Genomic DNA, 27696 nt, shown 5'->3' on the forward strand with positions numbered 1-27696 from the left:
AAATTATGTATTTCTGAAGGGGTCAAATAAATGATCTGGTGCCCCTTTTCCGCTTTCCCCCACCTGCTCAGTTTCTCTCCTGTTCGACTCACTCTGCTTCACTTGGAAGCTTTTGGCTTGAAGTCCAGCCTCCCACCATATTTGCAGGGGAATTAATTTCTCAGACATTAGCAGTATTAGCAGCTGATCTTTGTCTTAATAAATAAAACACAATCAGCCTGTCTAATTCAGAACATTTACTAAATGTTCTCTTTTTTTTATCAACCCTCAGGCATGCTTTTTTCATTTCTAAATGGTAAAATTATATTCTTCACCTTTCAGGTATCTAATAGAACCCCTTGAGGTGTGTAATATTTCCCATTACTGCAGGAGTTCAAACAACTTTTTTTTAATGCACATTTTTTTTTAACTTTTTCAACTTTTTTTAAAGGTCTTGTTGCCATGAAGGTTCAAAGCTTAACATGAGAGGGAAAATGAGACAACTCATGTTGATTAATTTTGACATTCAAAGGGATTGCAACAGCTTCACACCCCTTATTCCATCCAAATGAAAACTCACTTTCAGAAAAATCTGGAACTTAGCAGAAGGAAAAAAACAAATCCTCCCCTAATACGTCCCACATTCCTCAGCAAATCACACACAAACTGAGCAGAGAGTGAAAGGGAGAAAAAGGTAAGCAGTGGGAGGGGAGAGAGAAGGAGAACTGAGCTGAAAGATTTGCTTCAGGGTAACTCTCCCAGTGTTGATTCAGCTCCTACCCAGAGCTTTACCACAGCACAGGTTAAAAACTGAAAGGAAAGAGTCAGACTACCTGGTGAGTAGTATCTCATATATGTCATAACATGTCTCTAATGGTACAATTATATTTTAACATGGTGTAGAAACACCTAATTTAGCCAAAATCTTTGAAAATATCCCGCACCTAGGAAAGTTTTGATGCCTGTGGCTTTGATTTTTCCCTTTTGGGATCTTTGTCTGTAATCATCAGGAAAGAACAGCATCAGAAACTCTCTGGGGTGAGAGTTTTCAACAAACTAGATTATAAATAGCTTTGTTTTTATCTGTCGTATTTAGTTTTGTCAAAGCAGGGTATAGCTGCATGTAAAACATTTTCAAAAAATGTGTCGTTCATAGCATAGGAACGTGAAGTTTATTAACAGTTGGAGTTTTATTCATGTGTGCTGACTGCAGAGAACCCATGTGACCCATGTGCTGCTCTTTCACAATTAAAAATACCAATATGATAAATTTCATCCGGCATATAAAAATGCAATTTTTGGCACGTCATCTCTAAAAACATATCAGTATCAAACCTTTACATTATCTGGAAGAGTTTATTGAAATAAAATCAATGTGATGATGAACAGGTTATTGAATGGACATGGCATTAGAATATGGGGCAATTGTTTAACTTCAGGTTCTGCTGAGGAATCTTGCAAAAGTAACAGCAGTCAGGCACATATTGAATGAAATATACCTTTAATTACTCCAGAATTCACAATATTTATCCAGTAATAAACTAAATAATATCATGCAGTCAAATGAAGATGATAATAGCAGTTAAACTTATGCACTTTTATTTAGACTTTAAGAAACTTAAATTTTGTCTGATTGCAATAAACCAGCTGGGGGCAATTTATTGTTAAAAATACAACAATGAAAGGCTGTCAATTTATTGACTGATTACTTGATTTTTATTCTCTTCAGTTAGAATAGACACATTTGGTACTGACCTATTTTTGTTTATTAACAAAGTGCTCACAACAAACACTCCCATGTGCTTCACGGCTCATCTTGAGTAATTTGGGGTTAAATGTTCTGTTGCTCAATCTTGCTTCAATCTTGCCAACTCCCTGAAAGATAAATAAGGATAAACCTTGGCCAGGCATTGTCTTCCAATTAACTGGGATGTTTGTTTGTTTTGTTTTTTCTTTGTTTTTTTCGACAGAAGGGATTTTATAAATGTTTAACTTGAACATGTATTTAGATGCATACTTTTGGTTCCAAAGAGTGGACAGTTCCTTTTTTCAGGGGACAGTTGGCAACAGTGGGAAGCAGAGGTGCTTGCCGTTTTCACTTCACTTATCTTAATCTAATCTGCTAATTCTTGGAATCTGCTGTTTTTTCTAAACATTATACAGTACTTTCTTTTTAAAGAATAAACATTATTTTGGTGGGTGGTTGGTCAGAGCTGATTTTATTCCAAATTTGATGTGATCTGCCATTTTGCAATTTTTTTGGTCTGTTAGTTTTCACCTTGTGTTTTCAGTTAGGCTTGGATTTATGTCATTCTGTTTTTACTGTTACGGGTTATCTTTTTTGAATTACTTCTTAGTCTTGCTATTCTGGTTTGGTAGTTTTATTTTTGTCATACATTGTTTAAAATTATCTTTAGGTTATATTTCTCAGTTACTCTCCATTGACCCCTAAAGTCCCCTGCCTTCCCATTGGTTTTCTTCTAGTTCTTTCTCTGCACAACTGTTCCCACTAAGATAATTATTCCAGTGTTTGTCCTGTTAGTGTCCTCCTCAGTGTATATATATACTTTTCCTCTGCAGTTTGTCTTTGCTGTTTGTCTTTGCTTTCCTGTCACCCACCTCCTGTTAACTAAGATCTGGTTTTCCTTGGATGTTTAATTTTGGACTTGTACTTTGGCTCAAAACTAAATCTACAGGAAATCATCTCTTCTTCAGCCTCTGCATTTTGGGTCCAGCTGCAAACTTCTCCCTTGCTGTCAAAACTTATTTAATCAATACAGAAAAATCCAACTCTGTTGCTCTTTAAGTGTTGTGGAAGAACATTTTTTTTTCTGTACAGGTTGTTTTTTTGTTTTAGAGGACTAGAATGGTCTTTAGCAAACTTTTAAAGCTTTCTGAAGGTTCTTTCATTTGAAATTACTGTAGGACATATCTACCAACACTTTATGTTTTTCCTTTATTTTTGTTGCACTCATAACATTAACCTATAAACCATTAACACATAAAATCTACATAAAGTCAAATACCAGACATTGCTTTGTGCATTCTCCCTGAGCAACATGCATATATTATGCTTTTGCAACAACCAGGCAGTTCTGAGAAAGCTATCAGCCTTCCCAGAACTGCTTATTGGAGGGTCAGCAAGGATCTAAACTAAGACCTCAAATAATTTCCTGGTTGGTCTAATCATGCCATCCCCCACTTCTGGCATGTAACTTTTTATAAAGCAACTAGGCAAATGTCACAGAAGTGGTTTCCAAACTTATTTTCTTACAAAACCGTGGACCAACACTTGAAGATGTTGTTTTAGCCTATAGTCATAAAAAAATGGTTATGACACAGATAAATTTAATAAAGTTTCTATCTAAACCTATTTAGTTTTATATATATATATATATATATATATATATATATATATATATATATATATATATATATATATATATATATATATATATATATATATACACTTATATACCACTGGTTCACATAACAATAATTTCAAAACGTTACAAAGACGTAAATAGAGATCATACAGACAGATTGGTTAAATGTTTTCTATCTAAGGGAAACCAGCTAATATCACTTTGAGACTTGCAGAATTTAGTCCTCCTGGATAAGCATCTAGTGACAGTTGTCTTGCTGCAGTCTCTCATACTGTATGGTGCATGCATGCGGCAACAGTGGAGAGTAAAAAGTTGTTAACAACAACAAGCCTCCAGCAGAAGCAGACTGTGTTAATGTCCATCTGTCAAGGTCGACTGATGGGTCAAGAAAACAGAATAATTGCTTTGACCAATAAACTCTTTCATTGCTAGATGAAAGGTAACAATAAATTAGCTCCATAGGTGGCTCTGTCTAGGAAAGAAAGAGCTACAAGGGCAAATACAGTCAGTTTACGATAAAAGCGGAGCTCATAGCGCCTGTCTAGAAGAGAAATAGAACCAAGCAGTGAAAAACACGCTGAACTCTTTCATCTATAATGGAAGTGCAGCAGCCCAGCCAATGCCTCCCTCCAGGATGGTGCCATTCAAAAGAACTGACTGAACAGGCAGCTTATTTTTCTAACTTCAATCCTAAGAAGGTAACATCAGTCTATGAAACAGAAAAACCAAGACTTGTTTAAATCCCAAATTTTCTCATTTTCTTGCGCCTAAACAATTCTAATCCTAAGGTAATAAATATTTTAGAAAAGTTAATGCCCATGATGTTTTTTAAAGAAGTCACACACATAAATAAATAATGCTTTTCTTTTAAGTTGCTTTTAAGTGTTGACTTTGTAGAGAACATTAAATTAAAGAAAACGTAAGGTCCTAGCAAGTTGATTTACACACAGAAGCACAAACAATGATCCATGCATAAATTGTCTATGTTAATGTTGTAAACCTGAACCTAAATGTTTTCTATAATTTTTCATAATCTATTTATTTTCTTAAAATTTTTGCTGTGAAAGTTGTAACTGTCAAAAAACTAAACCCAACAATATATTGGTTACTAAATAAAGATTTCTTGGGGGGGGCTTTTCTTTGCTACAATGTAAGCCAAGGTGTGAAAAGCAGCTTTTGGAGTGGCAATTCTCATTAAAGGTTTGCTATCTGCCACAACAAGGAGCCAGACTGTGCAGCAGCAATTACTGGGAGAAATATTAGGTACACATGCCAAATCGTGTAATGGAAAGTATTGCAGAATGTAATGAGAGTGATTGTTTTTGCCATGGCCATGAGGCAGTGAGAAATAAAATTTAGGAACAAAACTGTTTTGGATGGTTGCACAGAGTAATACCAACGCTTTTCAGTAAGAGGTAATGAAACTGAATTATTTACTGGAATGCCAGACACTAGTGCAGCAGTGTTTCTAATACTAGCAACTTTCACAATGTCCTTCAATAGCAGCTATTTCCCTTGATATTTTGACGTGTATCATTGGGATCCTGTATGACAGACAAATAAATGAGTTTGAATATTGCACACTTAAATTTGTACGATGTGGTGTTGATACATATTTACGCCTCTGAAACCTGAAACCTCTGAAAGTAACATTTGGTGAAACCAGCAGCCTTGGGAGGTCACTGAATCAGAGACACTAATCTAATCTCTCACTGAGTGTTAATTTACTTTTCTAAAAATAGAAATATTAGGCACAGCTGCAAATCCACAAAGACATGGCTGTCCACCTATACAGGCCGCTCAAGAAGAGCATTAAAGGCAAAAAACGAATCCAACGTTTTTTGGATGAGTAGCAAGAAGGGGTGAAAGAAGGCCATAAAAAAAAAAAACATCCTGTTAAAAGTTTGACACAAGCCATAAATGGGACACAACAACTCTGGAGGACAGTGCTATGGTCACATGAGACCATTTGCTGAATTTGCTGGCCTGCATGAAAAGAGCTGTGTTTACTGGAAAACTAACACTCCAAATCATCCTGTGCATACAAACTAATGGTATATTAGTGGAGGCAATATGGAGGCTTTCTTAGCTGTAAGTATGCAAAGGATGTTTGAAGATAATAAGAAGATGGATAATCTAGCAGAACGCATGGCCATCCTATAGGAAGAGCAGTTAGGGGCTTAAAAAGACTCTAACTGCAAGACATCGACTCCTAAAAGGAAGCCAGGGCTGCAATGAAATGGATCAGATGAAAGCTTATTTAACATGAACATTTTAAATCCAGACCTAAATCAAATCTGTGGAAAGATTTCAACACTGCTGTTTAAAGAGGCCATCTATAGTATGACCGAACCCAAACTTCCAAAGTATTATTAATGTGATCACATCAAAATATAATAGTGCAAAGTGTCTCCTTAGCCCTCAAGAGGCTAAATATAAATCATCCTACGTTTCTTCGTTTTTCTTTTTCATTCAGGCCAAAAAAAAAAAAAAAAAAAAAGCTGACATGGTATATGGCAGGAAGAACCACAGTATATAAACATATTGAGCCTCAGTTGCTGTACAGGATGAACATCATTCCCTAAAAGCTCAGCACTCTAGTGTCTACCGGTTCTACGTAAGTGCAGCTGTGTTTGTGGATAGCATGTAAACATTGAGTCTCATTAAACCAGGATAAAAAAAACACTAGTGACACAAGTCTGTTGCCTTATTAAATCTTTATTCTGTGAGAGAGGAAGTTGGGCTGATGGCATAACGCTGCTAACACATGTCAACAAAGGAACTGTTTGCCACTGGCTATTGACAACTAGATAGCAGATGCACTAATAGAGATCTGGGCTTTCAAGAATGACGCATATCTGATATAACAGTTTAATCATTTATCAACCATTTGTTTCTTATTCTTTCATAGCCTAACAGAAATTTTATTTCTCAAATGTCATTATTAAGAAGGCACAGAGAGCTTAAATAATATTGAGGGTAAATGGGCCTCAGTGGTAAATGTCAATTTCTTATATATCTGGTTCAGCTGAAATTCTTACATTAATTAACGTTTAAGAATATTTGTAACTTGTTAATAGTGTATAAATCCATTTATCTGTGAATAAAAACAAAATGTAGACATAAGGATGCTCCATTTATCATCCTGTCAAATGGGCAATTTTAGAATTATTCAGTGTACCTAGAAAAGCTTGTTTTTGTTGAAACAAAAGGGACATGTAGTATTTGATCAGATATAAAAAGGGATTCAATACAGTTATAAAAGATTAGGCTTTACACAGGATACTGTACAGAAAATGCATACATTGCTATGCAGCAAACCTTTTGTGATCAATCTTATAAATGTTATATTTAGCTTTATATTTTGGTGCTTCTCTTGTGCTGATATGTAGAATGGGTGTTTTGGTTGAAGTTGTGGTTCATGCTGCTCAAGGATTTTTAACTGAAATAGTTTCTTGCTGGCCACTTCACTATGTACACCTTGCTAGTATCAGGTTGGACAACAATTGAATTTCCAAACTGCCTTAACTCTTTATAGCAAAAAGAAAATGGTCCATAGTTATTTGATAACATTACATATAGGTTTCAACTATATACATATGATTAAAATTACTGATTGACTTTAAAAGTTGTGAAACAAGGGTATCTAAAAAGTGTCCAGTGAATACATAAATGGATCACATGATAAAAAAAATAAAAAGTCAGCTTGTATCAGCCTATACCTGAGCTACTGGTTGATTACATTGGCTCTGACTACTTACCTACACTGTTTGCACAGAGACCAAACACTCTTTCAGTTTGTCTAAAGTTAATGCCTGCCAAGAATGTTTTAAAGGATGATGAAGTAAATGTTTCTAGCAAAAGATAGGAATCACCTATAAAAGCATTTTTTCTCCCCTGACACTAATTAGACTATAGAACATATATGTATGTATTATTCTTCTTGCCCTGTATGATGTTGCAGGTGGAAAGATTTTCTTTCCCCATTGTTTGGTTTTAGGTTATCCTCTTTATTTCTCTCTCCTGTTTTCCTGATTCCTCATAAGTCAAAAATACTTCCTCTAAGGTCTTAAGTTTTCTTGGGTGTGTCTTGCCCTGCATGGTTTTTGTATCTTGTATCCAGCATGCATTTGTGATGGAATGGTAACCTGTCAGGGGCGTAACACTCCTTTTACCCACTGACCCCAGAAAATAGGCAACAAGTCCACCTTTGACCCTACAAGGATTATATGAGTATAGAAAAGGTTAGATGAATGTTTCTCTTTCATCAGTTTGTCCTACTACTTTCTTATCTTCTTTTATCAGTATTTAAGATGGACAAGCTTGTCAGTAGTGGACCTCAGAAGAATCATAAACATGACAAGACTTTCCATCGCTATATTTCTGACAGAGTGAGCATATAAATGTTTTAGTTTGAGCTGTTTCTTTTTTGCCTTACCTTTTAAACTTGACCGTGAGCCAAACTGAATGTGAAATGTCTGATCTAGATAAAATGCTAAATGGTTTGTATAAAATGTTTTCATATTAATATGAATGCAACACCTGACCTCAGTAGCAGAGACACATTTTAAACCAGAGATAAGGACAGGTCTGCTGCAGCATTCTTTTGCACATTCCTTTCACAGATAAGCTTGTATACCAAAGAACAGGAATGTTTTCTCATTTGCAAACAGCAACAATCAATGAAGCAAATCCTGGCAAACAAACTTCATGTCAAGTTAATGTCAAACAAACTGAGGGACATATCTTTTCCATGAATCTTATTTCTGTAATGAAACTAGACCTTATGCTAAATGAGAGAACTGTGTTTGTTTATAAGACTTACAGTAGACAAACTTTATTCTCATTTTTTATAAACAGGATGTATAAAAAACAAAATTTCGATGCATACAGCTTTTAAACAGAATGAACATCTTACAACAGTGAAATGAACATTTCCATTTATAAAGTGCAGTACAATAGTGATAAAAATGTAGACATTGTAGGAGAAAAAGGTAAAAGCAGTTTAAAGCCATGGTGCAAAAGCCATTGACATGGAAAGGTTCAGCGCAGACCAAAATAAATAAATATGGTGCGAAATGCAGAACAAATTGATTTGTCTTCTGTATAAAAAAAACCCTTTCAGTTTTTCTGTCACGCTTATCCCAAGCAGGGTCGCGAAGGGTGCTGGTGCCTATCTCCAGCTGTCTACGGATAGGCGTGGTACACCCTGGAGAGGTCACCAGTCCATCGAGGGCAACACAGACACAAAAAGGACAAAGAACCATTCACACACACCTAAGGAGAATTTAGAGAAGCCAATTAATCTAACAGTCATGTTTTTGAACTGTGGGAAGAAGATGGATGTACCAGGAGAGAACCCACACAAGCACAGGCTGAACATGCAAACTCCATGCAGAAAGACTCCGGGCAGGGAATGGAACTCAGAAAATTCTTGCTGCAAGGCAGCAGTGCTACCCACCTCACCACTAAGCAGCCCACAACATAAATCTATTCAGTTTATTTTTAATCAACTGTAATCAATCTATTAGTTGGGAATAACTTGCCATTTTTTAAACAACAAGCTTTAAAATAGGTACGATTCAACATAAGAAGCGCTAACCCTTAGTTTTTACTCTGCTTGCAGCCGACAGATTGCCAATCACACTGAGCCTGGTTCTGCTGGAGGTTAAGGGAGTTTTCTTCTCCGCTGTCGGTTCAAGCATACTTACTGTGAGGGACTGCTGTGGAGTCAATGACTCAATACAATCAGCTGGTTTTCCTTAGATAGAAAACTTTGAACCAATCTGACTGTATCTTCTGGTTATAAATGTAGAGTGCATTGAGATGACATGTGAGAATAAAATTAATTAAATTGACCTGGTGTGGAAAGACAAAAGATTAATGCAAAAGATTAATGCATGGCCTGTTCAACTTTTGCAAAGCTGTTCAACGCTAATTAATGAGAACTATCAGCCCTTTAATTTCTTAATGTTTTGATTTAGAAGATGCAATAGAAAACACCAAATAAAAAGCACAAGACGATATGTCACACACTCAATACCAAATACCAAATTTAAATTAATTCTGTATCAATAAGATACAAAATACTTACTTAATAAAGCTAAGTCTCATTGGATCAAGATAATATAGAAAAACAGTAGTACAAATCTGGTAAACAATCAAGATTTTTAGGGGCTTTTTTCAATCTGCTTACTAGTTTTTATTGCTTCGGATAGTGCCAGGTGATACAACAGAGTAAATGTTTTTTATTGACTTTAGGTGGAACACTTTCACCTTAATGTAAACATTTTCTCTTCTCACCTGATAAACTGTAATGAAAGTAGAGACTCACTACAGGCCTGATAAGATACTTATCATCCACCCATCCATCCATCTTCTAACACGCTTAATCCCAAGTGGGGCCATGAGGGGTGCTGGTGCCGATCTCCAGCTGTCAGTGGGTGAGAAGCAGGGTACACCCTGGACAGGTCGCCAGTCCATTGCAGAAGATAGTTATCAATGGAGCAATTAAGTCTCTTAAAAAAAACTGTTCATAAGGCAGCATAACATTCATTTAGGGAAAAGTTTATTTGCTTTTAATAATGGAGAATGAAAGGGTTTTGTTAGAAAATAAATGAGGTCCAGCTGAAAGTACAACTTTTTCTGAAAGTCATGGCAACAGTATCTACAATTTGCCAAAAAGATCATCCTGGAATTAAATATTTTAGCTTTTTTAGCTACATATTTAATTAAAGTCTAATGCTTATGTCCTTGTTAAATTCTGGTGGTTGTTCTTTACACTTACAGATTCAAAAAAACAAACAAAAAAAAGACTCCCTTAAGCAGTGTTTATTTTTAAATGATCTTAAAGCTGAAGTCTGTAAGTTTTTAAAAATCACTTTTTTGTCATATTGGCTAAAACTGTCCCTATGCCCAGACAGCAGTACATGTGATATGTAACCTGTGAAAAAAACTGCTTCAATTGGTACCGCCTACTGCCTGTATTTCAATCTGGAAAGAATAATTCGGGACGAGTCAAAACAACCAATCACAGCCAGAGGAGTGTCTGCTGGAGTGTCAATCACAGCTCACACACGCTGAATCCCGCCCCCCCCCCTTCTGGTCGCATGCAGTAGCCGCGCAGACGCTGTGAGAGGGGTGGAGCTTGGAGGTGGGGCATGAGTGAAGCAGAGAGGGTGGGGGAGTGGAGTGAAACCTGTTTTTCTTCAAATTTTCAGTCGAAGTCTGCTCTCTCCTCAATGTTACAGACTGCAGCTTTAAATATCTTATTGTGTTCCACAGCCAGCCCATTCAGACAGATGTGTTTATTGAAGCCGCGTCACTCTTGGACCCAATAAAAAGGACAATGTTTGTTCAAGAGGTTATCATAAAGCTTTACTATTCCTTCACGTGAGGATCAAAACAATGCCTAGTGGGTCTTATAAATAGAGGCGGGATAGTAGAATACTTAAAACAGACGACCTTAACATCCTTCAGGGCCGTGAAGAAGGGGTGAGTGTTTTACAGCAATGTTCAGATTAGAAAATATGTCCTACTTGAAACTGATGATTCAATGGAGGTTTTTAGTGTAGATATTGTCTGTTAATTGCTTACAGTGTGTTTGATTTAAATGAGCTGCATATGGATAAATGTGAACTAAAGAAACTTGAGGTCATTCAGTAAATGCATGTCTAAAAATCAGTATTCAAGATTTTATGAAACTGATCATATATTTGAATCTGCTCTTATTTTCTGTTTAATTTAGTATTGCATTTTTTTAACCTCCTTAACGGATGTGTATGGATCATTGCCTAAAATGTTTAGGAGATAAATGGCCATGGAAATAGAAAAAAAACACAAATTTTACAAAAGGTTAGAATATAGGTTTAGTATGTTTTTTTGTCTGTTTTGTAAATATTTACATATATTGCAAGAGAAGGAGGTTGAATCTACGAATGTATGAGTTAGAACTCACTCATGACAGGAAACATTTTGACCTGTGACCCTAGTTACATTTTGACCGTATCTTATAGTCTTTTAGAAATTGAAAAGTAAACAAAACAACCAATGTTTCAAAAATGAATTTGTTACTTCCCAATTTAAAGTGAAAAGGTTTTAAAGTTACTAAATTGTGGTTTTATTTCTTTTCAGATCTGGGACCATGATTTGGAAGCTGATCCCTTTCAGTGCTCTCTTTCTTGGATTTGTGTCATCCACATCCTCAGCTGCTACATCTTCGCCTCCCACCACCAGCTCTCATGAAGGGCCCTGCCGGATCTACAACTTTGGCCTATCTGCAGACTGCAGTGGAAGGCAGCTTACATTTGTCCCATGGAGAACATTTCCTATTACACTTAAAAGCATAGATCTCTCTTATAATAGGCTTCAGGCTATCAGTGCTGCTGACTTCCAGAACCTCCCTCAGCTCCGAAGATTACTCCTGCAGTACAACAACATTTCACACATTGACTATGATGCCTTTAAAAATAACCTATTACTTGAAACCCTTAACATTTTTAACAACTCACTACATGAAATTCCTGCCTCACCTCTGACATCCCTTCTGAATCTGACAGAACTCTACATGTCAAATAACCTTTATAGAAATGCAACTTTAGCAAACAGCTTCTCTAAATTAGTCAGACTCAAAGTTCTGTCTATGGGTGGCCCTTTGGTGATGGGACTAAGTAAAAATGATTTTCATCCTATAAAGAACATCCAGTTAGAAGGTTTTGCTATCAAGTGCTCCTCAAATTTAAGTTACTATGAGAAGGGAAGTTTAGAAGTCATCCAGACAAAGAATATGGGCTTTGATATGGCTATAGATCAACGGCCAAAGGCTCTTGAAGATATGCTTCATGATCTCGGCAACAAGACATTCAGAGTCATTCAATTTCGCAACCTCTTTGAATTCACGTACTACAACCTCAAGGATGACATTTTCCTGAATTTAAAGGAGATTAGAGCAGATCAGCTCATTTTTCACAGAGGGAAGTTCAATGAAAATCTACTGAGGATGGCTTTGCTGAACTTACAAGTAACCCTAATTAAAAGGCTTCGACTGCAATACATCGACTTTGCCCGTTCACCGACATTTGTCGACAGCGGAGCAGGTTCCAGCATAACCAACCTGAAACTAGATAACTTGGACCTTTGGTGAGTTGTTGCTGTGAAATAAACAGAGAAGGGCAGTCCAGGTCCAGAAAGTAAAAAAGCCTGTTCAGAGATTAGTTCCACCAATTACATTTTCAACTCCACAACACAGACAGGGACTGATCGCCTGGTTTACTGAACAGGATGAAGGAAATCCAAACAGGTTCTTTTACTTTCTGGACCTGGATTGTCCACGTCAACTAATACATTTCAATTGTATTGTCTTGTATAATGTGCTTGACTTGTGTTTTCCAGAATTTCGGTCCAGGTATCCCTTTGCAAATACTTTTTGATGATCGATGAAATTTTACATTTAGTTAAATAACGGAAATGATAATTATATTAAGAATTGTTTATAGTGTAAGGTGTTTAATTAAGGTTTGGCACAGTTTGTGGCACTGCTGCCCTGCAGCAAGAAGGTTCTGGGTTTGACTCCTGGCCCAGGGTCTTTTTGCATTGAGTTTGCATGTTCTCCCAAAGCAAGCGTGGGTTCTCTCCAGGTACTCTGACTTCCTCGCACAGTCCATAAACATGACTGTTAAGTTAACGGGCTTCTTTAATTGGTTCATAGGTGTGCATGGTTGTGTGTTGCCCTGCAATGGACTGGTGACCTTTCATGAGGTCACCAGACATGACGGTGGAAGAAAAAGACATGAGGCAAAAAGGCATTGATATGGAAGTTCAGAGCATTGAATATGTGTGGTGCAAATATGCAGTATTTTGTTTTGGTGTTATCAGTGGGATGTAGAGTCTCTGACAAGATTTAGAGTTTGCTCACAGTTCAGCTGTCTCATGAAACTGGGGAAGAAACTGTTGCAGAATCTGTTGGACTTTGCTGCATTGAATGCTGCAAAGTCTCTTCCCAGAGGGCAGCAGGGAGAACAGTCCATGGTGGGGGTGGGAGGGGGTCATAGATGATGTTACGGGCTCAAGACCTTCCAGGGTTTACCTCTTGCCTATAGACTGCCTGTCATAGGCACCCTGGTAGAATAAGCGGGAGAAGATAGATGCATAGATGGTGTTTAATGAACAGACTAACCAATATTTAAAGATACAACAGTCGTGTTGGAAAATGTGTTAATGGCACAGCTATTAGTAGAGCACTCCACCAATCTAAGGGTTTATAAATCAAGGGAAAATAGCCATTGCTGAAAGAAGACTATTATATTTGCATCACTTCAAAACACATCTGGAGGACACAGCAAACATGGGGAAGAAGGTGCAGACGAGATGTAAATTTAACTTTTATTCTCTATGAAAGGTCTGCACTGCCTGGAATGCACGAACTCCATCGTTAAAGTGTGTGGCAAAATCATGTTGTGGAGAGACTTTTTTTAATAGTGACAAAAAAAGTTATAAAATGATAATGATTATACAGTACAGGAAAATCCTTGAGGAAGACGTTTTATAGCTGGAATAGAAATAAAATTTTATCTAATTTCTACATCAAAATGCTCACCAAAAAGAATTACTGAAATGCATGATTTGAACATTTGAATTTCAAACTAATTAAATGATGAAAACAAAAAAAGTGTGAGCTAAGGTTGCAACAAGAAAAACAAAAAATAGAAAGGAAAAGTAAATAAATAAAAACCTATAATAGGTAAAAAAAAACAAAAGAGAAAAGGTGATTCTTAAGATTAGATTTAAGCTAGCTATTGAAGAGGCAAAGCATTACATAATATGGGAGCTTTAATGATACTGTATCCTCAGCACCACCAGAAACAGCTGATCTGAGTGACCAGCTGCCAGCTGCAGTAGCTCAGTTAGATAAGAAGGGGGGGAGATGATTTATGTAAAAGTAAAAGAGATAAAATAACCAAAAAAAATGTATAGTCTGAAAATTACAGTATGTAGAAGACTTGGGACTGTTCTTACAATACAGTAAGACTAAACATAAATCCAGTGATATAATGCACTCATTTGGAGGAAAGCATAAATTATTCATCTGTTACAATGGCCTGGTCAAAGTGCAGAACTAAAACAAACTGAAAAACTGTAATAAAATATTACAGACTCTTTTCCTCATTAAGTTTGACTGAATATGAGCTTTTTCAAAGAATGGAAAAAAATAAAGGGAAGCAAATTCACACCTGTTACCCATTATTATATGAGTTGATCTGTCTCTTAAAATGGCAATAAAATTCTTATCAAATGTGAAGGACTTTTTTTTCCATAGAATGGATAAAAAGCACTGTAATAAAAATTTTAATTTCTTACAGGTATATCAGCAACCCTGATGTGCTCCGCTTTGACTGGCGCTTCACCTGGTTAAAGAAAATAAAGAAGCTCTCCATTCAGCATGTGTATTTCAACAGTGTGCCTTGTGACTCCTGGACTGAAATGGATGGTGTGGAGTTACTGGATGTTTCTAACAATCGGCTAAATAATGACTTTCTCTACAATAAGCAGTGTAATTACAGGAACACCATGCCAAATCTACATATCTTCAACCTCAGCACAAATGACCTAACCAGTTTAGGATACATATCTTCTTTAACAAAGGAGTTCAGGAAGCTGGAGGTACTGGATCTTAGCAACAACAAACTGGGATCTACAGAACAAAATGTAAACTGTGTTTGGACACAAAATATAACTCGTTTTATTGCTCACCACAATCAACTTACAAGTAAAGCATTCCCCTGTCTACCGATCACAGTGAACTACTTGGATCTGTCCAACTGCAACCTGGACCAGCTGGACAACACCTATTTTAAGAAAGCTACAAATCTGAAAACCCTCTGGCTAAGCGGGAATAAAATTAAGTTCATCCCATCAAAGTGGGAAAGTCCATCGCTTCAGTTTTTAGCTATGGACGGAAACTCATTTGGTTTGATAAGCAAAGCGTCCTTCCAGCATATGCCTCAGCTATCTGAGCTTAAGGCAGGAAACAATCCTTACCATTGCACTTGTGAGCTTCACACCTTTGTCCAGGACACCATCGCAAAAGGAAAGATTAATCTCACAGACTGGCCCTGGAATTACATATGCTACCACCCTGAGCCCTTCCTTAACACCTCCATATCCAAATACTTTCCTGGTGAAGTAGCATGTGACATCAGACTTGTTATAATCATCTGTGTTGCAACCACTGCCACTGTAATCTTGATATTTGTTCTAATTTGCTACATTTTTAACCTCCCGTGGTACACTAAAGCCACATATCAGATTATCCGGGCCAAATACAGAGCTTACAAGGAAAATCAAGCAGGGGAAATCATAAATTTCATCTATCATGCTTTCATATCCTACAGCCACTCAGATGCTGACTGGGTAAGGGATCAGCTTTTGCCCGTCTTAGAGAACAACAAGAACCCCTATCGTCTGTGCATTCATGAGCGGGACTTTATGCCAGGAAGATGGATCATTGACAACATTATTGAGAACATTGAAAGCAGTCGTAAGGTATGAACAATTACTTCTAAATATACTTCAAAATATACATCAAAATATATTTTTTTTATTACTTTGCATGAAGTGATTTCACAGATTTACTTTTAGTAAAAAGGTTCAGATTAGTGGTTAACAACATTGAAAGCTAAATATGTTGATTTGCTTAGATTTTTAAAACTAGAATCGTTTTAGATTATTCATCAAGCCAGAGCTCTAGAAGGTAAAGACAGGTAGTCAAAACATTGAAAAAAATAGTAGTTAATTTAGCGTACTGCAGTTACCATCTTTTACTTAAAAGGTTTGGATCTTCCTATTTGAAAACTGAAAGTGGAAACAAGGTTAATAGTAACATCTTGAATAGACATTAAAGTCCAATCAACATTTAAAAAAAAAAGGGTTAGCAGTATCTTCTTACTGTCAAATAAATTAAAATATTGCTTAATACAAAATACAAATAAATACAACCAGCAACAGGATACCACTTAGCATGGGCAGGTTACTGCAACATTACACAATATAAAGCTGGCATACACTGAGCGATTTTTTTGCCTTTTTTGGGGCGACTTTCCTGTCATGCGAGAATTTTTAGATCGGGCCGAGTTTCAGCCTGATCATGCGTGTGCGTTGTGTAGTGTACAAGGGGTAACGCCTGAAGATCAGCCTTTCACGACCACCTCCCGATCGGGAATCGTGGGCAGATCTCTTAGTGGTCATGCGCAAAAAATGATTCTTCTTTTCTTCTTCCTCTCAGATGAAAACACAGAAGCATGGCAGGGGTGTGAGTAAAATGGAGTTCTTTCTGTTAAATTGACAGACCGTAGTAGCCACGTTTGCTCAGCCATGTCTTTGTCCAAATACGTCGTCACCTTTTCTTTTTAGAGCTTTCAGAAAAAAATTGCACAATTTGCCAAAGCAATTGGCACTCAATGTAGTGAGCTTCATATTCCTCTTCTACTCATTTGACTTCGGGATAGACGAGTCAGAGTAGCGCCATCTCACTGCGGAGCTGAGTCCGATGTGGTTTTTAGACGTACAGTGTGAGCAGGTAGATCGTATCAGATCAGAGCATCATGCTGCACATACATCATGAGCTGTGAACTCACCCTGTGGTTTTCGTCGTACAGTGTGAGCTGTAGCTGCATGCAACGATTGAAAAAATCGCACAGTATATGCCCGGCTTAAAGGTGACCCAAGAGAAAGTACTGATTCTAAAATTAGTTTAATTTATCGTAGACTCATGCATAAAACTCTAGAATTAAATTGTATTTTTATCATGTCTGTAGTTATATCAAACCATGCAGATCCTGAGCAAAATGTAATCTCACTACTCTTTGTCTGTTTTTTAAGGTAATATTTGTCCTGTCCCGGCACTTTGTAAACAGTGAATGGTGTAACTATGAGCTGTACTTTGCTCAGCAGCGAGCAATGGGAAAGACCTTCAGTGATGTCATCCTGGTGGTGAAGGAGCCTATTGATCCAAACTCGTTACCCAACAAGTACTGCAAGCTCAAAAAGATGCTGAGCACCAAAACCTATCTGGAGTGGCCCCAACAGGTTAACCAGCAGCCCTTTTTCTGGGCACAGCTGAGGAGTGTTCTGGGTAAACCCACTATGACCCGTGAGGGGACTAACAGTATAAGGAGCAGAACGTCTTCTGGAAGAATTGCTGTGATCGGGCCTCTTGCTGAAGAAAGGATGCCGGACGCAGCCATACCTGATGAAGGCAACATAGAAGAAATCCAAAATGTCTGCATTCACAGAAATGATATTGAACTTGAAGATCGAATACATATAGAAGCAAACTGATCAAAGCAAAAGACAACCATCTATATTTCAATGTCTTTTTCAAGAAGACTTATTGGTCTTTTTAATGCCAATTAGTCAGCCAGAACTCCTATATTTTGACTTTTGTCAGACGACACATTAAAGAAAAGGATGGTGATTTTCCTCTGCTTTACCCTTAACCGTCTCAGACCTTTCTTCTCTGCTAACAAACCCTGAAAAGGTCAATTTTAATTACATCTTCCATATTCTTCCTGGATAATACAGAAAGTCCAAGTTCTCAGTACTTCTTTGGTCAATAGAACACCATCATTCTTGTAAACTGGATTGTGTTATTATTGTTATTATCAACTCTTTAATTTTTGCTTTAACATCATACGTCATAAACACTTTTTGGGAAAATGACAGTTACACTGATCCAGTATATCATGACCAATGAGCAGAAATGTGAATAACTGGTGTTCTCTTTGCCATGACAAAGAGAACACCAGTGGGTGGAAATTATGCATCAAGTGAACATTTATCCTTAAAGTATATGTGTTTTTATGGGTTTGTTCAATATATTTGTATGCAGAACATTTCCGCAGTGATCATAACCTATCCAAAGTGTTCTGAGGAAATAACAATGGTAAAGAAGAGACAAAATCACCATGACTAATGTTGCACACATAGTACGAAGGCTGGCACCTTCAGTCCAGTATAACAGAGAACCAGGCTAAAATTCTGAAAAGGGTGAATGCAGAAAGCTTACGGCATACAGGACACAGCACTGCACTATGGGAGGAGAGGAAATCAGTTGAGGCAATGTAATGTTCTGACAGAAAACATTAGTTACTGGCTTCCATATTGATGTGCCATCTACCTAAGCACTGTTATAAACTATGAAAGGCAATTAATAAAAAATGACTCACAGACATGTATTGACAGAGTCCCAAGAGACAGATGAGCTAGTCTCCGATTTTGAACTCTGAACAGCTGTACTTTTTATTTTTTGTATATGAAAAATTTTTTGTATAAACATTATTTGGTTAAAATGTTTATTGTTCCATGTCAATTTCTTAAATTTATTCTGCTGCTCCTGCTATGACTTCTCAATAATTCTAGATTAAGCGTTTTCAGTATATAGGAATGACTTTGCCAATCGATATCACACTTTTCACTTTGTGATGATGAGTTGTTCTTTAAGTAAGCATTTGCTGTTTACCAATAGGTTTGTTTTGATGAGATAGTTTGTAATAAGTGCCAAACCCAAAGGTTAACTAATTTCTGTATCTCAACCACTGACTACCTGAATATTCAGAAATAATAGGTCTCCGTCTCTGTCAGTTGCTGTTTTATGAGAAAAATGCCAGTGGACATGTGGGAAAATAGAAAAGATGAAATGTATTCCTAAACAGCAATCCCTTTACACATACTGTATATAGAATCAACAAACAGATTTGTCCCAAAATACAAGAACTATTAACACAATCCCTGAACTTTCAGTTAAAGTTGGTATTGTCAAGAAAAAGTTAAACTGTGCTAGTAACATTTAAAGACCAATAAAAACTGATAAACTACATAAAAACCTAGAAAAGCACTCTGAGAACACAGATCTCCGCCATCAATTTCCCCCCATATTGTTACTTACACCTAGAGCTGAAAGTCACACATGATTTTGACCATTACACTATTTTATTTAATTGTTCTTTGGCATGAGGCTCACCTGTAGTAAAAATTCCCTTAAAATCCTTTCATAAGCTCAGTAGTAAGGTGCAACGTGTGTCTGCAGCCTCTGGTGTCAGTTCTGCACTTATCTTTTTCACTGCTCTGCACTCTCTCATTGCTCCCTTTTTTTTGTTCTTTGGCCCAGTTCCAATACTCACACTAAACACCAAGCCCCTCAATGAAGTGTTCACATAGAGGAAGTGCACTTAAGTGTTCAAGTGCAGGTTAGAAGTGGAGAATTGGAAAGGTACTTGCATCTCGCATCATAACAGAGACATCAAAAGTGAGAGGACCATTCCCTGTTTTTGTAATGTTATTGCTAAAAAATATATATATATAACTGCACCAAGAAATACTTTTGTATTCAAAGATACAGTAAAATATGAAATATTTTGATCATTACACCTGAAAACAACTTTTATTCAGCACAAGCACTGGACCTCACTGTTTTTAACCTTATTTCCATAATAAACCAATAAAATTAAAACTAAAATATTAACTATGTACAAGACATATCTTAAATGAGGAAGGAATAAGAAATACACATTAGAATATAGAGGAACGGAAATATTTAACAATGTGTTTTAGGGGATCAAAATGCCAGGATCACCACAACCTAAAACCAGAATACTTTAGATGATAGAACTTTAAACTATTATAATTCATATTTCTTTTAACTTCTAAACTATCAGCTATCATATTTCTTTAAACTTATTTACTTTAAACCCATTCTTTGAAATGTATTACCAACATCTATTTAGTTTGTTTGGTATTGTAAATTGGTTTCATTAACTGAAATGGGCCATTTAAAATATCTCAAGTGAATATTATTGAGGGTCACTGTTCCTAAATCTGGTATTTTTTTCTGTAAAAGATTGTTATTTCTAATAATCAAATAGAATCGGGTTTTACTGACAGATTAACTATTATATCATACATTTCCTAGCAAGTCTGTGTCATAAATATTTTTATTGCCTTTTGCAAGGTTAGGAAAACGTGATAAATTTAAACAGAGTGATCTTGATTAACTCAATTTAAGGGGCAGAGGTAATGCTTTGCAAATTTAATTATGTCTAAGGTTATTGTTGTTTAGGTTAAAAATGATAATTTAACTTTATTGATCTCACATTGGAGAAATTTACCTCTGCATTTAATCCATCCCCTTAGGGAGTAGTGGGCTGCCATCGTGGGGTGCCCAGGGAGCAGTGTGGGGTTAAGGGTCTTGCTCAGGGACCCAGAGTGGCAATCTGTAGGAGTGGGGCTCAAACTCAGAAACTCAGGGTTCCAAGCTCTATGCCCTGACCACTAGGCCACCACTCCCCCAGGTTGGTTAAATAATAATAAATACCATTAACATTTAATAAATCTTTAACAGGCACTTCTCTTTTACCCACTAATGTTTAATAAAAATTCACGTTCTGTTGCCAATAATCCCCTGGATGATCAATAAAACAGGAGTCTGTGGAGTGGAATTACTCACTGAATAACAATTTAGAGAACAAATGATTTACAGGGAATTTTATGTTTATCAAATTCAAACGTCAAGGTACGGGAGCTGGATCGTCACGACATTTCTGTTTTTTTGTAACCAATCTTGGGCAATTAACTTCAGGCTTGCTGGAATTTGGCAGCGGGTTTAACAGGGTGTAACATGGGAGATGACACATTTACAGTCAAATATAAGGTCTGCTGGTTTGCTGCATCTTCGTCAAACTAACAGAAAATCGCAAGTTAGGAAAAAGAAAAAAACATGTCATTGATCTCAAAAGGGAAGGTCCTCTATGAAATAGTTTTATAGGACTGTATACATTTTTTTGAAAGAAAGGTGTAAATATTTGAATTAATTTCAACCTACTGTATACCACAGAGCTACAAACATTGGCCATCACTGTGTTTCCATAGCAATAGCTGCATGGCAACGTATCCTTTTCTATTAGAGGGAAGAGGCCATCCCATTTTTGTTTATACCCTCCCACCTTCAATCAAGGCACCTTCCACTGTGAGTGTGACTTATTTTGGAGTAAGGGTTGGTGCTTATGGGGGAGTTTGGGATTGAGCCTGGGACTGGGCCTTTGTCTCAAGTATGATACTTTTAACCATGTTAGTCTGATGTTGAAGCTGTCAATAGTCACTGCTGCCACCCTCTGGTTTAGGGGGGAACTACTTGTTCCCCCAAATAATATTAAAGAATCGTTTAAAAAGTTCCTATTTCCAGAAAAATCCATTATAATCCATTCATAGCTTTCTGAGCAATCCTGCTAACAGAAAAAAACCTGAAAACATGACCTTGGCAGAGGTAAAACAGTTAAAAAGGCAAAGAAATGAAACTAGCAAGACAGCTTAGACTTTATAGGTAGAGGCAAATAAGCTTTAAGAACTATCAAGAACAACGGTTTTAACTCCATGCTATTTTTCTTTTTCTGCTTTGGTTTTTAAGTTATCATCCAAGGAGACATTAGTTATTCTTGAAAGTTAATGCATTAATATAATAATAGCTATATTTCTTATTTATGGGGGGAAATAACAGTTTCACAAGATGTAATAGTTCATCAGCCTCCTCGATCGTTCAATCTGGATCTGCTATTACTCCTGACAACCCCATAGCATTTCCTGTGAAAGTCTCAATATCATTACTTCATAATAAAACCATTAGGGAAATGCAACAGCATAGACTGCTGCCAAATTGTTCCCTTTGAATTTACTTAGGGAGACCATTGATTTTTTTGGAAAAGCCCTTAAAGCAATGAAAAACTAGTCCACTTTGGTTCATACAGAACCAAAGCTCAGTGACAGTTAGCTTCCTTGTACCTGGAGAACACCAGCACTGGGGAGAGACAGCTGATGTCTGCGCTGGCGATAAGGAAGGACGATGAACAGTCCCTCTAGAGTTAAAACAAAACAGGTTTTTAAAAGCCACCTCGAAACCTATGAAGAGCTCTTATGTCATCATTTCTCCAACTGTCAGTATTTTTTCCAGAATACTAGTTCTGTCAAGCTCACACAGCTGGAGCAGAGCGCAATGACTGCTCTCCCTGTGTGGGATTCGCTCTATCCCATCTGGTTTGCATAGGGATACTATGTAAATCCACCTTCCATGCTGCGGACACCATGTTTGGCGTGAATGCACATTCAGACTAGTGAAGCAAGCAACAATCGCAATACATAACACGTAACATTTTATTTGTTTTTGTCAAAAAATACAAATTTGAAAGAATGTTGTTCCTTGTTTGAATTAGAAAGACTAATTTATAGATAAGGGTTTCAGTAGAGAGTTGTGCAAGAATTGAATTCAAAAGCAAATTGTTTTTAAAACAGTTGTTAAAGCAACACCGGGTAACTTTTAACCACTAGGGGTGTTGGTCTGTAATTTCCAGGTTTATAGCCCCTGATATTAATTAAATTAAATAGTCTGCCCTGTATTTTCAAATCTGTTACAGACCACTTTGGATCAGCAGATTGAGAAGTTATGAGATTCCTACTTTAAAGAACCAAAAATATATCTCAAAATTCATATGTTTTGTTACCAGGATAGATACTTAGACAGCTCTCCTGTTTAAGTGGAGCTCAGGCTGCCATAAAGTATCGCTGTGGGGCACATGACTCATTTAGAGATGGATCTGACCCTCTCAAATTCTGTAGGTGAGTTTTTGAGCAGAGCAGGCTGCGAGGAATATTGATGGACACCAACTGCTTTATATTGCCCTAAAGAGAAATTTCTTATATTTCAAATTAAGCTAATACTTGGGTCAAAGGTCATACAGTGTTGCTTTAAAAGAAGAAATTAAAAAACAATGATATTTAATTAAAACAATGCCAAGATGTCCTTTCTACAATGCCTAATACAAACTGAAGTGAGTTAAATAAAATAACAATTAAGTACTTCAGTTTAAAAAATGAAATAATTTTTTTCTGTATTTTTTTCTGTTAATGCTAAAAGCTCATGATAACCCAAAAGCCCATTTTCTTAGCAAATTAGAAAAGTACATAAAACCATCAAACAGTTTTTTAATAAGTGTATTGTTATGACTAAATAAATATCTTACCCAAAGATTTTGAAAACTGCTGACTTGACATTTGTCCAGTTTCCAAAAATATGAGGATTTTCTATTTTGATCTTCTTTCATAGGTTTAATTATTATTATTATTATTATTATTTTTTTTTTTTTTTTTTTTATCTTTTTCAGAAGGTAAACTGCTTTTTTCAGCTGTTGGTTGTACTTACCGGTAAGTGCTTTACAATCAGTATTTGGTAAAAACAGTTTTGCTTTTCCTGTTAAACATAACCCTAAAATTTGCAAATATATCTGAAACCTTTAAACAGCTAAGGTATGTGATGCAAATGCTGATGCAAATCCACAGCAAGACTTTACAGCTGCTTGAATGCCACCCTGTATCCTTCAGTGAAAAACTAAATTTCCCCCATGTGCAAATTAAAGGATAGAATTGCAAAACAGGAAGTGCCCATTCATTCCCTAGTTTAGAGGCATATTTAGTCATATTAATTTTGACTTATGCAGTTTAAATATTGGTGCAGAGTTATTTCCGATAGTTTTAAACGTATTCGATTTGATCCAAACTGAAAATTCTCTGAAATGAAACATCCATTGGACAGATGATATTGCAAAAAAAACTCCTTAATGTTAATCTTAACTAACTGTGCAAATAGCTTGTGAAGGACTTTGTCACCTAATTTGGTGATTAAAAAGAGTTATCAGTGAGTGGTTAGAAACTACCTTAAATGGCCTTGCAGGGCAGCTGTGCAGCAGGCGCTGCTTCTCTACCAAAAGGAGGAGCTTATCTGATTTTATTCCCCACAGGTGGCATCCCATATAAACTGATGAGAGAGGCTGTTCTTGTTAGGAACTGTTTGCTGCACTGTTCAGGTGAGTTTGTTTTTCTTCTTTGCTTTCTTTCTTGTCCATTTTAATGGGCAAAACTTTAAACATGACCAGCTTTAAGCTTGAGTTTGCTTTCTGAACATTTCTGGAATGAATAATTAACAACAATTATATGGAATTATATTTTGTGGGACTATTTTGTATCTCAGAAACAAAGTGGTGTTGTAGCTTCTTTTAACTATGAAGCTGGTTTTTGCGTCAGAGCTGTTAATTTTGTGCTTTTGGCTCTGATCTTAAATTATGAAAATATAACCAACATTTTTGGCATCAATCTACAACGCTGATTCATTATGTCTACAGTTAATTATACAAATTTTATTTTATTTTTTTATTTTAATCACATCTATTTTGCAAGCTCCCCTGCAGGGGGTCTGGTCTTTGTCTTTCATCTGGATGGGAGATGAAATGACTGCACCCCAGTGTCCCCTTCTCGGGTGTCAGAATGAAGGGCTGATGTAAGGTTAGACATTTAACCTGTTCTGACTTCAGTCTACATCAGTGACCCCCGTTTATATGCCGCTTAACCACTCTAAATAATTTACGTGTAGATGTCTGTGCTTTATATGTGAATTTGTTTGAGGGGTTTTCATGTTTAAAGTGGCCTATAACTGCTGAAAACTGTAGAGTTTTATCAATAGGATAATCTAAGTTGATATTTACAGAAGGGGATTAGGGCCACTGAAAAAATAAAAAAGGCTACTGATTTTTTTATTTCAGTATAATCTGACAAAAGTCAGAATTTTGACTTTTTCCACATATCAAAATGAAATATTTTTAAAAAAATCTAACTTTTTTTCTTTCTTTTTTCCAGTGGCCCTAATCCATCTGTACACTTTATTCCATACTCCCCTTTTTTCATTTGCTGAAAAATCAAATAACTTATTTGATCTATTAAAGTTGATGTTTTTCCATCGACCTTTTAAAAAATTACCCATTAAAGTAACCCGAGGTGAAAAAGCACAGACTAACTCTTATATAGATGCAACCAAATGGCAGATGCACCGTTTTAAAGCTTAATATTTGCACTCTGTCAAGATCAGAGGGAGATCATGGTTGACCTGCCCAAATATAGACTCCCTGAATTCATCCCATTTTGACTGATTGGATCGACTCTGAGATATTTTAAATGGCTGCATCACTTGCTATTTGTGCTTCATTGGTAAAACCATATTGCCTTTCTCGCTTATCACAAAGTGATAAAGAAGCATTAAAGTACAGCTTTTTGTTTCTAAATCTAAAAAAAATGAACATTCTTTAGCTCTAAGGTTTTTTTAAATTTTAAAATCCTTTGTAAACGACCATCTTTCATCCCTTATTCACAGGACTACAAAGATGCCTTCTCTTCTGCAAGGAGCCATGGAGGACCTGATCAAGGTCTTCTACAGCTATTCAGGAAAGGAAGGTGACAAATACAAGCTGAACAAAATGGAGTTAAAGAACATGCTGCAGGAGGAACTCTCCTTAAAGGAGGTGAAACTTTTTCTATTGGCTAAAAATTAACTTTAACAACCTTTCATTCTATTAACTATGTATGTTGTAGATATGTCTATCAAATCACAATATTTTTGCTCTGCTAAGAAGCCAAGACAGGAAGTTATAGTAGCAACTAACTACAGTATATATAAATGGCAGTGCTGCCCTGAGGTTTGCAAATTTATTTATATGGCCATGTATACATGCAGTCATGGGTGGTTCTAGATGGGGGGCCAATGGGGGCCAGTGCCCCTGTAGATCATGTCCTAGCCTCTGTTATGGCCCCTGCACTGAAGACATAATAATCAAAGATATTCTAATGACTATTGCGCTGGAATAGACATGGTTACTGATGGGTCTTTTGGACCTATTTATTTTTTTTCTTTACAAATTATGTTTTACTAATTATTTAAAAACAATAAGGTTATAGCTTCAGTGGTATTGAGATAGGATCCCAGTTATCATCTGCTAAATGTTTTTTTTTTTTTTTTTTTTTTTTTTTTTTTTTTTTTATGTAAAAAAAAAGCTAATTTTTACAGCTGAATGTATCATTTTTTTTTCTTATCTGATTTTATAGACGACTGTCATTTTAACTTAATTAAAAAATGAATGTATATTGACCTAATAAGAAATATAATAATTAAACCTAATTGTTTAGAAATTTCAGTTCATGCAGCTCTCTTAATACATTTGAATCCCCTGGCCTGTTTTTTTTATTTCATGCTTTGCTGTGCCCCCATGAAAAACACACTGCCCCCCTCCTGCATTTGATTTATATCCGCCACTGCATGCAGGACAATCCGAAATGTCTAATGGGGAAAGTTTTAAGGCTTTGTTAGTTACAGTAATTGCTGAACTTTATCTTACATGGATGTGAATGAACCAAGCATGCTATTTGAATGTTTGCTGTGCAAAATAATAGTGAAATTATTTAAAAATCTGTCTCTGCTGTGAAATGAAAGACTTGAAGTCATTAAAGGTTAATATATCAGAAAGTGAATATTTCAATTGATGTCATAAAGGATGGCTGTCTTCTGTTTTGAAAAGTCTGAGCTTTTACTGTGTTTTTTTTTTTTTCTCCCCCCTCTCCAGGGCTCTTATGATTCAGCTGAGGTTGAGAAGGTCATGAGTAGCCTGGATGAAAACCAAGATGGTGAAGTGGACTTCCAGGAGTTTGTTGTTCTGGTTGCTGCACTGACTATGGCTTGCAATGAGTTTTTTGTGGACTTCATTAAAAAACAGGGCTCAAAGTAATTTGGAAGCTTTATGAGTCCATTGACAGAACCTACAATAAATAAGTGATATAAACCCTAACACAACATCTTGTAATATGGCCAATGATATACCTTATTCTATTTAACTCTAGTCTTCCATCTCTAAAGATGTAGTGTTTAACCTTTGAACAAATCATGTTGGTTAGATGCCCTTTCTGGACTGCAGTTTTTTTTTTTTTTTTTTTTCCTACTGGCAACCTGGAGCGCAACTTGGTATTAAAGTATGCAACTGTTACAAATTGACATATCTAAATCTTTGTGGTGCAATAAAGTAAAAATCTTAAATATTAATCCATGTTTAATTTATCTTGAAACTGTTTTCTTTTCTTGCTGCTAATTTTGAACTTTGGCGTTCATTTTTATTCCCTAATAGTATTGGATCTTTGGAAATCAGACATTAGTTTGGAAATATTCTAATGCTCCTTTTACCCTTAAGATATTTGCTTTAAAATTGGTTTAGAATTGGCTTCAGCAGTTGGGTTTTCTTTTTCTCTTTTTTTTTTAAGTGCTCCAGGGAAAACTGAGATTTCCTTCCCAGTCAAAAGAAGGAAAGTTGCTCTTTTTGACAAGGAGTGGACAAGATCATTGAGAATGAGACTAGATTTCATTTTTAAAGTATTCCTGTAATGAAACTGGAAAAATGTTTGCACAGGTTTACTTAAAACATTC

General features: G+C 36.2%; 1 protein-coding gene across 1 annotated transcript; it reads left to right on the top strand.

Moving 5' to 3' along the window:
- The first annotated feature begins 664 nt into the window (after positions 1 to 664).
- On the top strand, positions 665 to 27318 carry tlr18 (toll-like receptor 18). The gene is made up of 7 exons (XM_038282473.1): positions 665 to 815; positions 11499 to 12503; positions 14723 to 15905; positions 17241 to 17696; positions 24243 to 24265; positions 25603 to 25750; positions 26846 to 27318. Exons 2-7 carry the CDS (start codon positions 11509 to 11511, stop codon positions 27005 to 27007), a joined length of 2967 nt encoding a protein of 988 aa, XP_038138401.1. The 5' UTR covers positions 665 to 815; positions 11499 to 11508; the 3' UTR covers positions 27008 to 27318.
- Positions 27319 to 27696: the final 378 nt, after the last annotated feature.

The sequence above is a fragment of the Cyprinodon tularosa genome, unplaced genomic scaffold, assembly GCF_016077235.1.
Source record: "Cyprinodon tularosa strain WSP-4 unplaced genomic scaffold, ASM1607723v1 ctg184, whole genome shotgun sequence".
Taxonomy (NCBI): Eukaryota; Metazoa; Chordata; class Actinopteri; order Cyprinodontiformes; family Cyprinodontidae; genus Cyprinodon; species Cyprinodon tularosa.

Excerpts from the sequence above, each read along its gene's own strand:
- tlr18 (XM_038282473.1), top strand. The coding sequence starts at position 11,509 with ATGATTTGGAAGCTGATCCCTTTCAGTGCTCTCTTTCTTGGATTTGTG. Across the intron at positions 12,504-14,722 it reads CTAGATAACTTGGACCTTTG|GTATATCAGCAACCCTGATG; the intron begins GTGAGTTGTTGC and ends AATTTCTTACAG. Across the intron at positions 15,906-17,240 it reads ACATTGAAAGCAGTCGTAAG|GTAATATTTGTCCTGTCCCG; the intron begins GTATGAACAATT and ends CTGTTTTTTAAG.